The following is a 19,280-nucleotide window of genomic DNA, read 5'->3' as shown; positions in this document are numbered from 1 at the left end:
TTGTCCGGTGTGAACACTTGTTGGCAGTTGTACTCGATGTTGTCATTCTGAGATTACCTGGAGATTATTTAGGTGCGACTTTTATGTGCGTTCGATTACAGCCTGCGCGAAAAATAGGCCAAAAGACGTACACAAAGACTTAATTAGTATTTACATTCTATACCATAATAGAAGCATCCTGTAATGTTTGATATTATATAAATATTCTGGTCGCAGGAGAAATGTACACGTGCATGATGGCCACGTGTGTGTTAAGTATCTTGTCGACGGCAGTTCGCGGGAGAAGGAAATAGTCTAATTAAGTCTCGATAACTGTAGTCAATATATGACACATCATTTGATCGGTACTTCTACAGGACTAATAATTACATTCATTGTCTTTTGCCTCAGGTGTGGCGTCCATGTTTTCTCCTTCAGCCAGATAGGTTCTTACGTTGTCTGGGGGAATGGCAGGAAGTAATTTGCCGAATTTCTAAATGACCCGGAATGTATGACAAGAGAAACATTCCATCTAACCGGTAGGTCCTATACTACTGCTGTAGAACAAAGCACTATGACTACTGACTAATACAGATCAGATTCCTTTTTCTCCAACTCACCAACCAGTTTCTCAGGTCTAGCCATCAATGGATCAAACATGTGTCTCTGATGTGTGTCATCACTATAGAGGGAATGTCGTCAAATTCCGTTAATGACATCCACAGACACCCGCTGATATGTGAAGGTGATTCTCGTGGTTGAAAGCTCCTGATAATTCAAACTCCATCAGTTTGGTCTATTAGAAACAAGTAGCTGTAGGGAGCTGCCGCTCAGTAACTGGAAACCATTATCCATGATCTAATGTTGACCCACGAGATACTCATAGCTCTATTTATTGTCTGATTGAGGATAAGGTCTGCAAATGGATACGGCATAAGGTCAGACAGACTGCTCCGTCCCACGTTGTCACAGTGCGTTCCGCATTCATCAGTCAGAGCTAAATACCATTACGATAACTACGTACACTTACATCACTGTGGGACATATTATATTGGGTGAGATTCCTATCAGACGTCGCACGATTTATGGACACTAAAGGGAACTGTAGGTTTATGCCAGACAGACTGCCGAGGGGAACTTAATGTTTATAGGTAAATGGAGCAGTGTATGATGGACGTGTTTACCAACACCAATCGGTGGTCTCGGGTATGTTTCCATGAGAGTGTCAACATTTGCTGACAGTATTCTGGACAGGACAGACAGGACTCGGCAGGGCTTGACCTTTGTTCTGTGGTCCAGTGTGGTCATTGCTATTCCAATAGAAGGTTTTGCTATCTGCACTAGAGCGGCCCGTGAACACGGGGAATTTTACAACAAGTAATAATCAGAAATTACAGAAACTGATGGTATTTCCGTGACAGGTGATTGTCTTTGCAATCAATATCATTTTGAAAACAAACCACTGCTACTCTTAAATGGTTCGTGATAGCATAGATAGGGAGTGTGTAACATTATTTCTGGTGTTGTATCGTTGTATACACGTTGATGTGTGAGGTATAAACGTAAACGGTCAGAGGAGATTCCATAGTTTATTGATAAGGACTGACTTCAGATATATCTGTGTTTATGGAATTATGTCCGTAGACATTTTGCGTAAATCCATACAAGGTAGATTTATACAACGTGCCCACCTCTTTGTGTGATATATTTTTTTATATTGAAGCAAACTAAAATGAGGTCATTTCTTAATATTAAGTGGGCATAAACAATGATACGACGAAGGAAGACAATATGTCTTAAACTGACGGACCAATCTTCTGTTACACCCCACCTCCTTTCGAGGTACACAGGGATCACTCAAGTGCCGAAATACAGTTTTGTGTTTCGCAAACCACTTTCACTGTGAGCACAAGGCTGATGTATAGTTCTAGCAGATACCTTTTCTCAAAAAAACAATGCAACACTATGCATTTAGTCATATGGTCAATGTGTCCAGTGCGCCTGAAAGGTGTCTTGATTTCACAAGTTAAAATACCTGTTACAATTTCTGTCCTTTAATTGTCCGCAATTGTTGAAATTACCCATCTGTTTACCGTGAATCAACTTGCAACCGTGTATTGTTTTGGCACATGAAATGCACAAAGAATAACACTAGTGAATGGGCTTATATCTTTACACAATGATTTCCACAGGTGATATTTATGTTCCCATTCTCAGGTCAGTGTCCTTGCTTTAGCTTGGAGAAATGGCCTCGAGACTACGGCCTGCTTCAGGATGGATCATTACCCATTTTAGTGAACGTCATAACTGACATCAAGTTGATTGTCCCGGCTTCTAACGCTGTTGTTGCATTCTCGTGGCCTACCCTGGAGCCTGTTAACCTGTAGGTACAAGGATATAAATGGAAATGGCTAATCCGCCTTAGGTATGAAGTTAATGAAACTGATATTACTGTCACTATTCATTCAGTACCACCTTATGCACCTTGACAGTGCAGTCAAAACAACAAGCTAGATATGTATCGATAAGGTGAGTATGACTGATTATGTGATCGTAATGCAAATAAATATCTCGTCATCATTCGTCTTTCTTCACTGGTTGACAACACCGTCCTATGGATGCTATAACGAGCATCAATCTACGTAATTAGATTATGTTTAAAATATTAAGATCACACATAAACCACTTCTGGAGCCTGACCACCCTACCAAGTGAGACATTTTTTACTGAAAGCATGGGTTGTTGAATAACGTTCATGGGTTCAAATGGATCTTTTTTTGCACAATCTAAGTACTTTGCATGTGTTTAGTACGGTTACATGCCCATGACTACAGACAACATGTGACTTAAATGAGCACACAAACAGCATATGTCCCCGGACATCAAAATGATAAGGTATTCTCTCTGAAAATGGACACAATTGACTACCGCGTTGTCATCAACAACCTGTAAATGAATGGCGTTTCTGTTGGACGTAGCAGAATGATGCTCTGTACACACAAACACACACACAAACACACACACACACACACACACACACACACACACACACACACACACACACACACACACACACACACACTCACACACACACACACACACACACACACACACACCCACACACCCCTTAGTCCTCGAAGCCAAATAGTCCCATCAGTGTGACCTTTGGTAATTAGTGACGACACTCCTGCATGGAATTTCCCAACTCTGCGAGTCCCCGAACATCTTCGCCTCAGCTGCCTGTAATCATTATGTTTTCGGCTCACATGAAACGTAATTGGCCAGTGATTGACAATGCTGACTATATTAGCACAACTAGTCAAGAATTATTCTACTAATCATCGGAATTGGATAGGAACCATCGAATGGTCGTTATTGACATGCATTGAACGACCGTCCTGATAGGAGAAGTGGCCATGAGGCAAATAGTATCGTTGGACGTCTTCTCGCTGACATATATGACGGAGTAGATATACAAGATTGTCATCCGGAGGTGTAAACGTGAGGTTTGGCTTGTGAAACTCCATATGCATTATATCTTTTCACAGAATGATAGAGAAATATACAGGATTTTGTCATTCTTAAACCTCATATTTTCTGTGCATTCTGTCTGCAGCCTACACGACATAGGCCGACATACATACACATTATTGTTTTCTTTCTTAAACTAAAACAGAAACATCAACTGACGTCATCTGTTGATACTAGAAATGTACACGTGCAGGATGGTCACGTGTGTTATGTACCTTGTCAAGGGCCCTTCAGGAGAGAAGGAAGTAGAGACTAATTAAGTCGTTATAACTGTAGGCAAGTAAGTAAGGCGTCCATGTTTTCTCCTGCAGACATATAGGTTCTCATATTATCTGTGGTGATTGAGGAAGTAATTTGCCGAAAGTTAATCAGTTCTAAATGACCCAGAATGTATGCCAAGAGAGATGTTCCGTCGTATAAAAAGATCATTTCCTATTTCTTATAAGTATCAGGTTGATGAATCCTAGTCCGTTTTGTATGTGTCTGATTCAAACCATTTGCGTTTTCTGCTGACCTTTCTCTGCAGAAGAACTACAATTTCAGACTTGTCAATTTTTATTTGTTTCATTGCTGAACATGTACACAGGAAATAATCTCCATTTTCATAACCAGTCAGTAAAATCACACATTGGCGGCTTTGTTTGTTTTTTCGTATTTTGATCATTTCTCTCTCTCTCTCTCTCTCTCTCTCACACACACACACACACACACATACACACACATGACAATGCAATAAACAAATAGGCCACAGATTGCCAATAGCTAAAGGTACATCACCATATTAGGGGCTATGGGATCAGTTCATTTGCTTCCTGCGTGGGCCATGCGGCTGTTTGTGCACTGAACTCGACATTATAACACAGAGGTACCCTGGCAGGGATTTAACATGACTATTCAACACGTACAGAGAGTAAACTGACTACGGCCAGCTCTTGCTCTTTTATCAGTAATAGCGAAAGCAGGGAAACAAGCAGTTCATCAGTTCATGTGTTTAACATTATGTAGTGTTGAGTTAAAAAGTATTGATTTGTTTCGTCTGATTTTCACACATCGGCCCTGGAGTAATTAAGTGTGATCGCCACTCTTATTGTAATGCTCCAAACATATCGGAGCCTCCCCCAGTGCAACAATGTGCATTCAGCTACATTACAAACGGCCATAAACGTCAGCAGGCTGAGAAACAAATCTCACTTAGATATTCTTAAGGGACCCTTCCTATGGCAATGCCATTGCCGAGGGAACTCTGGAAGCTGTCAGTGACGAGCCGCGTGGTCATGGGCTGTTACAGCGGACTGCATGTTTGTCAAGATTCCATTTATATAATTGTGTAATTGAGTTAGCTTGCACACATGTACATTGTGTGTGTGTGTGTTTGTGTGTACGCGTGTGTTAGTGTTGGAGTTAGTGTGTGAATTTAGTTTTATGCCGCTTTAGCATTATTCCAGCAATATCACGGCGGGTCACTCCAGCAATGGACGTCGCACATTGTACCCATATCGGGAAATCGAACCCGGGCCTTCGGCGCGACGAGCGAACGGTTTAACCATTAGACTACCCCACCTCCCCAAGTACATGTTTTATGCGTGTGTTGTTTTGTCGCTGATTTTGTATTGCTGAATACAATATTTGTGTCGATCATAAAATAACTAGAAATCGGGTGAGTTTGTATTCTTCACTGATAACATGTTTCAAAGTTTATGGAGTTTTATGCGATATTATGCTCCACATGACGGCGGTATTTGATAACTGATGTACGCATTTTTTGGCAACGAAAGTAAACCTCGGAATAAATGAAGCATTGGCCCCTCTCCATGCTCACTGTGCCTCTCTGAGACATCTGTTGTCACACACATGCTGTTAAACCGGAATGCACTCCAAATAAAGTATCTATGAATTTGGTCATATGTCTTCGTCATTCTGTGTAACACGTTTCGCGATTACCTCCTGCCTATTTAGTGTAAGACACAACACTCGTATGTTTTTCGATGTTCATATGTCCGATGATGTCGTCGTCAGTGTACATGTCATTCTCTCGCTCACACGGCCGTGATGTTGCGCACATATTCTGAATGATACATCGTTCCAAATTGCTGAGACAGCAAAACGTCACTGGAAGCTGCTTTGGTGAGAGTAATCTGGAGGTGGCATCAACCCAAACGTACAACAGTGAACAAATAGAAACATCTCGCTAGATGTAAATGAGCAGACCATTTCCACGGTGCAGGTGTGCGTTCTGTCATGTGTTTACCATTTACTCGCACCATTTCGACCGTCATTCCCCAAACATAATACACGTGACTGCTGTCGTCTTCAAGGTGTTTGGCTTCAACCCACCAACCATCCTCAGGGCACCTCCAACTAATGCTCTTGGTCATAGATATCAGTATGTCTTACCGGATATCATGGCTGTATTGTGACCATACACAATAATGTATTATCTTTAAAAGCGCTCAGCTGCCATTATCGGCCACGACGTGTGTGTTTGTGTCCCAGCAGTGTCAAGATCGACACTTCGTGCCTGACCATGCTATACAAGCTTCATTTAGTATTTCTGCGCTCAGTGGAAATGCCAAGACTCTGGTGAATTGGTATCTAATATTTGTGACCCATTACCTTCGAGTGAGTGAGTGAGTTAATATTTAGCGTCACGTGAGCAATATTGCAGCCATATCGTGACGAGAACAATTAATTTATATCAACGTTAAACTGAGAACATAAAAACCTGCCATCGAAGGACAGTAAAAGTACTAGATTATCACAGATATTAACATAAAAGTAGCATGTGAAACTAAATCAGTCACTGTGTGATTAAAGAGGACAATACCATATAAAGCACGGGCTATAGATCACAAGCAACTGAAGGTAGATCACCATACTAGGGTCCATGGGGACTTACAGTACCTTTGCTACCTGCATGGACCCTAGTCGGATACACTCTAGTTGGATTTACATCATTCCTTCAGTCGTAAGCCATGTAGACACATCTAGCCAAATAATAATAATTAATACACATATGCTACGATTAAGAACAGTGGAAAGTTTAAATTTACTGTGAATGTTTTGGGATTTACGTACCCACTCAGGAGGACAATACTTTTATAGTACTTGAATCCCCGTCGAGGATATACAGTCACTAACAATCTGAGTTACTAATTCAAACTTTCGATAGTAAAATATTTATCTATTTACATATTCATTAGCCCATTACCTTCAACTTGTGACTCAGCTGTACTCATTATTTGCTCAGTATATTGTTCAGTATGTTAGACTTGTCTGTGCTATATTTTGCTATTTCAAAGGGGATTTCTTACACCTTTTGCTACATCAATATATTAACCGTACCAAACCATATCTCCGTAAGAAACAAGGAGCTACAAACAGCTGCCATTCCACCAACATAGAGCCAATATACAACTGATAAATAATGAACGTACAAGTAGCAAGGTAATGGAAAGATGCAACGCAAACCATGGTAGTAATATCATGTCATATCTTATTCTTTGAAAAGTATACTGGACTAAACACAGAAAACAGTGTTGATATCAGATTCTAAATCAATCAATAAGAATCAGAATCAATCACAATTGTTCAATGAAAAATACTTTGTAAGACAATCGCCTTGATTGTACTTAAGTTATAACGTTAAGTAAGTCGCCTGATGTTGTCCATCGCATTACGTTTTACACGTTACTTTGGACTCCGGCTGTGGGTGCAAATAAGTCCTAAGGCAGAACTATATAACTGTTCAATGTTTCTTCACCGATATTGGCTCTTAGATAGCTCAGGTAGATATTGCATCTTGAACTAAATATATTTTTTCTTTGACTGAAATTGTTGGTAGTTCTCCTTTCTGGAGCAGAACTTTCAAACCTTTCAATACTTTCTTTCCACTTTGTGGGTATTCATGACACAAACCAATAATGCCACTCTATCTATCAACACTACTGATGAACATTATAAGATACAAGCACTCGTGCAGTCGGTTGGTAATACGATCATGCTACCATACGTTTTGTTACCATATGTATGGTTTTGTTAGATCAGCTTGAAGAACAATATATAACATCTGACATAGTCATACAAGTGACTAGTTCCTGTATTCATGATTAGGTATTTACCATTGCGGGGTATATTGATGACGAGTTTGTGACATTCCACTTCTCACGTATGCCATGCTGTTTGGGTGGCAGATCAGTGAAATATGCACATTTCCCCATTAACAATCACATCAAGCAATATATCAAAGGTCAGTAGGTCATTTATGAAAGTTCTTCGCTTACCTCATTACAAAGGCAACCAGTCCCAATCGCAAGGTTACACTCGGGGCAACAATATCCATGCAACATGGTTAAGTTATATTTTGAGTCCAGTTATATTAACCGAAGTATTCTTTTCATGTTGAATGTGAACACTGTGCTACATTCTGCTTTCCAAAGTCTTTCACATGTAAACAATCAACTAGTTGCAATCTGTGTTACATGTGACATGTTTAGTTGTCGACAGTTGGTACCTGGTGAGTTTTCAGTCCACATTTTGTCCACAATCTCAAACATAAGACAACACTCTCGTTGTAAATAAACTACTGAAAAACAACAACATTAAATTATTGCTTCAATTGTAGTCACGTGATCAAATCGGGTGCGTCCCAGGCCTAATGGGCTCTTTGTCACCTGGGGACTGAGACACGCATCGAGTCATGGGAATATTGCCGCCAGCTGATTTGTTCAGTGAAAATATCAAGAAGTCTGTCTCAATGTGAGAATATGAACAATCATCGTCAGAGAACAACAAATCACAATTAGGTGCCCAAACAGATTTCCTTGACTTGAAAAGGCAACACAGCATCATTGTTTATCACAGTATATGACTTAAGCTCTGTATAAGAAGACATCTCCTCATACAATGTTTGGTTTGTGGGTGAGAGACATGGTTGCTGTACAGTATTCCAGTTATACTACACTGTGTCCAAAAAGTCCATTACTTACAGCTGATAGTATCTTGTCTCCCACAATTGTCCAACAAAGTTCTGGACACTGGAAATTTCCCGGAATCATGGGTGGTCGGAATGATTCTACCTCTACATAAATGTGGAAGAAAGACGGAGCTAAATAATTATCGTGGGATTTCCCTCCTGAACGTATTTCGTAAAGTGTTTGCCACAATTCTGGAAAAAGAGATTACGAACGTGGATTGAGTTAAATGATCTTATATCTGAGTCTCAAGCAGGATTCCGGGAATGATACTCAACAATAGACACCATGTTTGTTCTTTAAGCACCATGTACAAAGTACACAGATCGTTCGCACTTTTTATTGACTTCAAAGAAGCGTTTGACTTTATTCAAAGAAAGAAACTACTCTATCTTCTTCTGCAACTGTCACGGTAAACTATATAACATTATCAAAATATGTATAGTCATGCTATATCTTAAAACCTGCCTTCCCAACGTCATCTGGTGTTAGGCAAGGATGTATATTAAGTCCCTTATTGTTTATATTTTTCATCAACGAACTTGTGCGTGATATGTATTCTACTTGTGAACATGGAGTGTTTGTGTCCTCGTTCATCGAAGACATTATGCTACTTTTGTTTGCTGATGACATTGTAACATTCTCGTATACTGTTGTTGGACTACAGAGACAGATTTACTGTATAACAGAGTAGTCTGCTAAATGGGGGACTAGTGATTAACATGGACAAAACTAACATTGTCGTTTTCAGGAAAAGCGGAATAGTTGCAAAGAATGAAGCGTGGACAGTGTGTGAGTGGGAAATCTGTAAGGATTGTACCCTATTACAATTACCTGGGTTTGCTATTCTGGTGTCGCAGGCGGGGAAAGCTGTTTTACCTTTATACCAGCTATTTCGACAGTGTAAGGGCTTACCATTCTCGATGACATGTAAATTGTATGATTAAGATATCTCCAATACTGCTGTGTACCAGGAATCTATCGAGAAATTTCATGTGTCGTGGTTTAAGAGATTTGTAGGAGTTGGGGCGTTTGTAGCAAACCAAGCGATTCTTGGAGAAACTGGCCGTTACATCATATTTGCATATTTGTGGCCAAAGCAAAGTAAAAAAAATATTGGCTTCTCCTTCTGAGACAAGACACATAGCGATATCCACACAATTGTTATTTAATGTTGAAACAACTGGACGAGGATTAAAGGCATACCTATGCGTCTAGTATACGAGGTTTATTGTTTGCAACTGGATATTCCTATGTTTGGCTGGCCAAGATGCTGGTGATCTGAAACAGTTCCTTTACGTTTTCAAGGAGCGCCTTATTGATATATACATACAAGTCTGGCGTTACTCAATTAATATTTCATCTTTTCTTGAGGACTATAAATAAGTAAAGGTGTCCTTTTTACAACCGTAAAATACATAACCTCGCTAAAGGATAGAGACCTGAGAAGAGCCGTCTTGATACTTCTGTAGTAGCTTCTGTATACACGGAATTAACCTCCCTCAGACCATTTTTTCCCCAAGGTATGAAACTTTCCGTGTTCGCAAGACTGCGTTGTTACCATTGGAAGCAGATACTATTTAGCCACATTAAAAGTGTTCTTTGTATAACCGACGCCTGTCTTTGGAAATAATTTCCTGCAAGAAATAGTCCTTGTTTATAAGACTAATGTTAATATAAATTCGATTATACCAAGACACTTAAGTTTGGCCTCCGCTACCTTTTACAAAACAGATTACCGCCGATCTTTATGTACAGGAGAATAAGGAAATTGGCGTGTGACGTACGGAAATAGTATATATAAACGCCAAAACAACATGCAAATCAAATATGAAGGAAATTGGAAAAAACCCACAGACTACATATATATGAAATGTGGAAATGAAATAAAAGCTCCCCTCAGAAAAAGTAGGAAATTATCCAATGAATCCGTCATCTACAACACAGAATTAGGGACGTGGTAATACAGCTGTTCAAGCCAAGATCAATATGTGCATTCATTTCCTCATGGATGATGGGCTGTCTAAGTCACAGCAATGTCATGTTGATGTTTGTGTCCCTAGGGCCAACCAAACCCAATGGTTGTCGGTTCGAATCCACGATTTCAAATTCTTTTTCTGCTTTAGCAACGTGACATTAACATTTATTACAGTGTTTAACTCAGAAAATTCATCCCCTACAGAATCAGTGAGTATGCTTATCCGCCACGTTTCATTAATATGGCGCCAAGACTCTCCAAAAGAAGCAACGTCGAGAATTAAAGTGAATACAGTAACCGCACCATGTGGTGTTCAGCCCGACTCGACCACGCCGCCACTGCTCACTTGTGTGGATGTTTTTGTCCTTGGGGCCGACCATTTGGAACATAATCAAGACAGTTCTTTTCCCTGCAGCTGCAACCCCCCGTGATGTTTCAATTATAGCTATTACCCAAATAGAAATGTCTAAAGCATCTCTCAAGTATGTGAAGACAATTTCTACTTTTTCACGTCTTAAGAAAAGTGATATTCTTCAAGGTTTTCTTTAGACAGTTTCTATATTTTCGATAAAATCCACTTGACAATCCCTATGTTATATTAATCTACCGGATTCATGGCAAGTATAATAAATGTGTTTGGATGATGTTATGTTGGTTTCAGAAAACGTATGTACGACATTAAGCAACTGATCTGTTTAATGATGGTCATATTAGCGTAGTTTATGTTTCGTTGTTCCGTGTAATCCAAGTCTAACTATGGGCTAAGGGGAGAAAATAGCCTTGGAGGTGTTTTGGGGGGTAGGATTGAAAAGTAATATTGAGTAAAGTGAATAGTGTCCTTTTTAGCACAACATTTATCCATCTGGTCTCAGTATTCTATGCAGATGCAGGACGGGGTTGTGGGATAGGCGAGCGGTTAAAGTGTTCCCTTGTCACGCCTATGACCCGGGTTCGACGTATGCAAACTGTGACGCCCATATTAGTCATAGTAATACTGCTGAGCTATGGTAAAGGGGGCATAAACTCACTCACTACACTCACTCATTCTGAACGGATGCCTTGTATGTCAAATTACCTCTACTCTTCAGTCATTCTCTATTTTCTAAGCACGGACCATAGTCTGATGAAACAAACATCTACTTTTCATGTCGCTGACATCGTCTATCCATGACATCTTCCAACTACACAACTTCATCTGTCACCATACCGTGTCCATTTCCGACGCGAAAACGTCATACCTCATTGACGTCACGATCATCGCACACCTCATTGACGTCACGATCATCGCACACCTCATTGACGTCACGATCATCGCACACCCGGATGACGTCACGATCATCGCACACCCGGATGACGTCACGATCATCGCACACCCGGATGACGTCATCGCTCATCGACATATCGCTTCAGACACAAGAAGAAATATGAATGAAAAAAACACAAACATACAACAAAGCTCTTTATGAGGTTTATTGATATATGAACAGTACATCACGGTACTAGACCGATATTATTACAAAAATATATGTTATCCTTGATATTACAGACCACATTCAGAAGCATTAGTAAAAGGGACAACAACAGTACTGAAAACCATAGGAAGGTGGTACAAAATATATGTTTCGGATGTCAGAGAACACCCATTGCATTGTCGGTGTTCGCTACACATATCATTCATACCACATTGGCTGCTGGACCAAAACAGTGTTTGGGGTTTGCAACAACATGTTAAATGTCTCAGATCTTTACCATTTGGGGTGACGAGGTACTCCAGAAGTTAAAGCGTCCACTCGTCTCCCCGGAGACCCGGTTTCGATTTCCCACCTGGGTACAATGTATGTAGCCCATTTCTGGTGTACCCACGTTGTGATATTGCTGGAACATCGCTAAGGAGGCGTACAGCTAAACACACTCTCCAACTCACCTTTATTTTTTCAGATTTTTATTCCGCTTCAACAAAGTCCCACAACGGAGTCCAAACCAAATCAGGCACAGACCCCCATTTCTATACCCACTATTACGTCACGGAGACGCGCCGCTCTGACTGGTTGAAATTTCGTTTGCGGTTGAGAATTGTGCACGGTTGACAAAAAGGTCGATTTAAGGTAATTAAAGATCGAAATGAGCAGTTTTAATGACGGGGTGTCATTTATAACGATGTCAGCGAGTGATTTTGCATTTGTACCCTATTAGAGTATATGTGACCTTTAATTAATGATATTTCTTAATCAAAATAGTCTGGCTCTACTCCGACAGTTTTACATTTTTACCAATTACAAATGGAACAAGAGGATATCTGATTACGAACATATCCCTTTAACACGATGACACTGGAAAGGTATTCCCACACGAGTCTTACATGAAAGTGACAAAATCATTTTGATAATGTAAAGTAAACAGTGAAATAAGGTGAAATTGATGCTGTGTTTACGAAGCACTATCCAACAGTGCTGATGCCATGTGTTGGTGAGAAGGTGAGTGTATCCAAGACAAAGCTATAACTAAAATATAAAATTATGTGTATAATGTTCTGAACAAGTTTCAGTGTGAACTAGTGCCGATGAATTCTAAATTCCATTTTAAACCCTGCATCACATCTTCCCATGTTTAAAAGTGTATGCTGGACGTGTATTAGTGACAGCAGCTACCGGTGAAGCAGGATATGCACATTCATGAGCACCTGATATCGTCAATTCTCGGAGGAGCTGTTAGTGGTCGAATGCATAAGAAAAGCAAGATTTATGAATGCATAAATCGTGAATAACACGACGTTTTGGAGTGTATGCTTGATCCTTCATCACCTGATAAAGGAGCAAGCATTAACTCCGAAACGTCGTCATGAAGGAGCAAGCAGTCACTTGGAAACGTCGTGTTATTCACAATAAAGAAGTTGACATCCATCAATCTGACCTTACCTGACATCATCACTACTTGATAATGATTCTTAAACACAAGCTTAATATACAATGGTTGAGATCGCACAATTAACTGTGCTTTATATATGGCTTATGACTACGGAGTTGGCTTTGTCCCCCTTTTGGCAGAGTTCGTCATCAAAAATGTTTGGAAAACGATTCTGTGTCTTTAAAGAAACCCCGGGCTGCAAAACTACTGTCGTTTGTTTTGAACGGGATGCAAAAGTAAGGACGATAGGATAGGATAACCTATTTTAGACACCATGAGAGTGCATATCCACCTAAGTAGCTCAAAACAGTAATTATAACAGAAGTTGTATTGATCTTTATCATACAAGCGCCGTGTATCCCAGGACTTGTATATCAGTTGTATCAGGCAGTCAATACATCTGTGTTGATAGACTTATACTAATACGCCTCGCTCATTGATGACACGGTAGCTGTAAATAGTCTTGTCCATATACAAGTAGAAAATCAAATTGAGGTCAATATGTGGGAAACTAATGGTGAATCACATTTGCGAATTAGCAATAACAGCTATGTGACGGTTTGACCTCATCGTACTCTCTTGGCAATTTACCGTAGGTGCTGGGACCTAAAAGCCCATCTGAAGGCGATGAATGGGAGCATGTGTACGACATCTAAATGTAGCTTATAAATGCATATTAGCACTTTGTTTCTGGGCGTTTAATATGTGATGAAACTGGGCCTTGGGTACAAACGTGTCAGTTAATTTCATTTGCACTGTTTGCAGGCTATTCGTGTGGCTAGCGTATTACATACATACTTTTATGTAACTGATGTTGATATATTTATGTCAAGTGATATATGCATCCAAAAGAATGCTATGGGCGAAATGAAATGAATTCACTCTGTGCGCATCGATACATCCTTGTGAACATTGACATTCAACGCCACACTTAGCAGGTATGGGATCCAGTGATTCAACGGTTGACTGGTCATGCCGGAGACTGGGTACAGTGTGTTACGTCCATTTCTGGTGTCCCCGCCTTGATTTTACTGGAACATTGCTAAAGGGGGCGTACAACTAATTCCAATCACTATTTGTAAGACCACTGAAAATATGCAACTTCATGTAAGATCCAGTTCACTCGCTTACTAACTCACTCATCCTGTGTCAAGACAAATAAAACTATATGTGTTTATGTGAAATATTCTCGGTCGCCCTACTGTGGTCCTTGGTCTGTTTGAGGAGTTTATTAAAAGGTGTGCAGCAGCGAGACAGGTGAGAACAGCTATACACGTATGTATAAACCCAAGTTGTTCAATTTTTGCTTTTTATAGTCCAAGAAAAAGCGTGTACCTCATGGGTACAGAATATACATTAATAACCAAATATGTAAGTATTTGTCACGTGTTATTCTATGCGTCGTTCATGGACAATGGAATACCCCCGATGGTTGTGTGTTGACATAGTCAGCATGTCTGTTTTGGACCGGTGTGTACTGGCCTCTATGTATTGTACCAGATCCACCGAACTTGATATCTTAGTACTCGCCCACCTCTGTAGGTCACGGCGGAAGTTGGAGTTGAACCATCCGTAGACAACCGGGTTTATACACACAGAACAGAGGGCTACTAAAAGGCAGGTGGCATGGATAAGGCGAAAATCCTTGCCCTCAAACACACCTTGGTCAAAGTCTGCCAGGATGTTAACAAGAGTTATTGGCAGCCACGTGACTGCAAATAAAACTGCTATGCTTGTTAGTAGATACATATTTTTACGATGACTCGCCATGTTTCTCTTAGCTCGGTGCACCTCCCTCAGTGAGACTTGTCGTGTATTGATACGGACCCGAAGAAACCGGCAGATGAGAACATGGAGCGTGATGATTGCGAGAACTGGTAGAAGATACTGCATAAGTAAAACAGCCACAGTGTAGCACATGAGCAGCTCGGAGGAGTCCCAGTGTTCAATACAGATGGAATACAGGAGGTAGCGAGATACACCGATCACATCCTCCACACGGTTTGTCAACAACTGCGGGAGGGACATGAAGAAGCCCACCAACCACGTCAAAGGAATCACATATTTTGTCTTCTTCTTGTAGTGACTCCGGGTCACTGAACATACAATCACACGGTACCTATCCACAGCTATGGCCACAACGGTGAGGGTCGATACTGCCACATAGGTTGTCTGAAGCGTTGGGACAAGTTTACACAGCACTAATCCCAAGCGCCAGTTCTTGAGAGTCATCCTGACCAGAATAAAAGGCATACACATGATACAAGTCATGATCTCGCAGATGGACAAGTTGAGGATGTACCAGTTTCTTGTAGACTTCAGGTTCCCGTTCCTGCATATGATCAGGCATACGACGATATTGCCGGATAGGCCACACAGAATGACAAAACAGAAGATAACGACCAGAACAAGTTCAGTCTCTTTTTCGAACCAGTGGTCCGACACTTTGTAGTCCACGGCCACTTTAATGAGGTCATCGATGGTGAAGTTTGGAGAAAGATTATATTTATTCATGTCCATTATGGACAGCAAGCTCGTGGAAAGGTTGACCATTTGGAACATCTAGCGTCTGTACGGGCCTTCAGCCACCTGCAAAATAATTGGGAGATGTTTAGTACAATCTGGGAGGTGAGGCAGGCATCTTAGTAGTTGTTAACTTGAACATCTATTCATGGCACCGGGACATGACGTCATAGCCGCGTAACGTGTTATTCAACCAATCCACATCTGTATTCGACTTTTTCGACATGCATTTTGGAATATTATACTGGTCCAGAGAATGAGACGTCTGTCTCAGATTATAAGACAAATACTATTTTAATGTTTTGAAATCAGTTTCTTGAAATATTGGCTCTTCCTTGTATGACTAATTGTATGATACATGTAGGAAGGCACATACATATTTTCACATCCATAAAAATATCAGATTGAATTGTACAATTCTAACTACATCACAAGCACGTGTTTATGAATAACAATCGAACACGGGTGATACAGAGCGTTCGCAAACTGACAGCATAAATGGCACCCGTCATGAATATATGGATAAGATTGTAAACTGTTACTGTCACCTGTTGCGTGAAACAACCGTCCACATTTCTTGATAACACACGTTTAACCCTCCCTCTGCCGATGCCTTGAATGTATTGTAGGGCTAACTACGAGATTACATGTATATACGTTAGCATTACCCAATACATCCTGTATGCTAATCAGAAGTATACAGAATGCCCTTTCATGCATACAAATGAAGAGTTTCATCAAAATTACCTTGATTACTATCATTACTCAATTTCTGTTGGATTTCTATAACAAAGTGTATTGTTGAACACCGGAGTCTTACTTACATCACCGGAACGTGAACACGATGAAGCCTCGACCAGACAAGCGAGTGATTGAAAACATGAGCTTCGATCAAAGTTTACGATGACAGAATCGGAGATCCACTCAGAATGGATGATGTTTGGAACCTATCAGGAACGGAATCCCGCAGAGGAACGTTTATGGAAATAAATCCTAGAATTGATGTAAATTGTAGTGGTGGTCGTAAAAACAGAATGCAAAGATTTATGATGTCGTCTACGTGAAGTGATAAAGTTAAAATATTCAACACATAATCCACTTAGATAATTTGTCTCCGAATATCAATCAGGCATTTTCCTATCGATGAAATCGAGAATGCATAAACCTGTAGATAAATGCTCTTTTTTACATTAATTTATACAAAATACATATGTGATAAATGTAAAGAACAAATCAAACATCCTTTAGCGAGTTCCGCCCCCTTTAATGCAGCCATAAAAATCACCACACACCAAATTATCTTCTTCAGTCTCCGTTTCACCCATTTACATCCGGGCTTTCATTCCCAGAGGGGCGAGAGCAATTATACTTTATTTGGCTCGTGATATATTGACAGCATCAGGGACAGGTTGCATTGGTCCCAGATCGCCAGGCGCTAGAGAGGCTTGAAATAATTGCCACGATCATTGAATGTTATTGAAAAAAGACATTTAAGAGAAACATCTGTTTCAGAATTCCGAAGATAAAAGGCGCCAGACAAGCAGATCACTTCAGTATGTAATTCGTATTGCTACTCAATTCACAGTTTATCACCTCAACTCATAAAAGCGACACAAGGTAACATATAATGAACCTGTATCCTGCATATGGCGGATGTTTGGGTTAAGGTATAATCCGTAATATATAGCAAGAACATATGTGCTTCTTAGAGACGTGCACAGGTCATAGCCGCCTGCCAAATCTCATAGATCTACTTCTGAAACAAAAGGATTATTATTCCTTAAGAGTTCAGCTTGTTTGTGAAATGTTCGCTGGTTCTGTAAACATGTCATAAAAATAGCCATAGATGAACATTCACTTCATCGTACATTACCCGACAGTAGACTGTACGTACACTATAACATAATCCGATCAGCCTCTGATGTCTGAAGGTAGTAGAAATTCTCTGACCCCCTGCTGACATCCTGTGCAATACAGAAGAAATTCTTAATAATTTAGACAGGCCTAGAGTTTGAAAAATCAATGATGACGGGTTTCAGAGAAACTTTGATTGAAAGCTACATTTTCATTTCAGCAGCAGCTGCTTGAATTCAAATAACTGGACATTATAGTGTAAACACGCACGCAACCTTGTTCATAAAGTCATGATGTGTAACGGCACAAACTCACAATATGCACCCAGTAGACTCGTGTTTGGGATATTGCCGCCTTGCCATCGATCTCAACGTTTGTTACTCAGCACTTTCAATAACGGCTAATGTCTTCAAGGCGATCAGTCGGTAAAGACATATTATGAAATCGGACTTCCTCAGGGGTGGAATGAAAGTCCAAGGGTTGCTCCAAGGCTCGTAGTCTCACTGAGCTTTGACAAGTAATGAAATGTTGAGTCATTACGTTCGGAAAGTGCAAAGTGGCTGAAAGGGTTGAGTAACACAAATTGTGAATAGTTTCATGTGAGTAGGAGAAAGAATTCTCCCTAATATTCATCTGAAGTTAATGGAAACCAGCCATGATACAAACGGCCAGAGACAGTATAACCGTCGTAGCTGTCGTTGCGATATTTCCTTGAATTTGATTTTCTTTACAACAGAAATGAAGTAATCTAAATCCAACGTTAGTGCTGGATATCCTGAACATCGAGGATTGTTCCTTAAACCTGGGAGGCGATGGACGGGCAGATTACAGACAAAACACCTCACTATTGGACACTTCTGCAAAAAAATAATTACATGTATTGCATTCTGAGCTTTAGTATACTTAGCCGGATAATGGAGTCACTACTGGAGTTTAAAGAAACTTGTATACTATAAGTATATACTAAGTATACTAAAAAAATCTTTTTCCTGTCTTTCTCGGTAACACCAGATTACTTTCTTTAGAATTTAGAGGGTGACATTCTGAATCGGAGTCGACATGCTATGTATTCGATGCCACTATTGGTCCAATGCTATTCCACTATTAACCCGCCCTTGAGTACAGTAATTTTATTTCGTGTGACTGGTAATGAAACAAAATGTGACCTTCGTGACCTGAGATATTATTGACAGCTCTGACTAGTATATTTAGTGGAAATTGTGCTTTATATGTCACAAGGTATTCAATTTGTGTTCACATAGCTTCAGCTAACGTTGTTGAACATACACTGCACTATATCATTGCTGCTTAGTCTATATGAATAATTGCGTGTTTGCACATTCAAGAAGTCTTCATCACTAATCGACCTATGACGAAACAAACTGCAAAAATAGATTCTGAATATTAGAGCAAATTACTTAACGGACCGACCAATATAACGAAATGTCAGCACAGTCTTCAGACACGTAATTCGTAACGTAAGACGTGAATATATACACTCTGCTATTTCTTAAGAAATACCTAATACCCATTATTACGTG

At 40.1% G+C, this 19,280-nt stretch overlaps 1 protein-coding gene across 1 annotated transcript; it reads right to left on the bottom strand.

The window, feature by feature from the left end:
- Positions 1-14,749: 14,749 nt before the first annotated feature.
- Positions 14,750-15,924, bottom strand: LOC137266378 (neuropeptide Y receptor type 2-like). Its single transcript, XM_067801877.1, has one exon. It carries the CDS (start codon positions 15,922-15,924, stop codon positions 14,752-14,754), a length of 1,173 nt encoding a protein of 390 aa, XP_067657978.1. The 3' UTR covers positions 14,750-14,751.
- Positions 15,925-19,280: the final 3,356 nt, after the last annotated feature.

The sequence above is a fragment of the Haliotis asinina genome, chromosome 15, assembly GCF_037392515.1.
Source record: "Haliotis asinina isolate JCU_RB_2024 chromosome 15, JCU_Hal_asi_v2, whole genome shotgun sequence".
In the NCBI taxonomy this organism is placed as follows: Eukaryota; Metazoa; Mollusca; class Gastropoda; order Lepetellida; family Haliotidae; genus Haliotis; species Haliotis asinina.
Note: the sequence above shows the minus strand (reverse complement) of the source record. Positions and strands in the feature narration are given on the sequence as shown.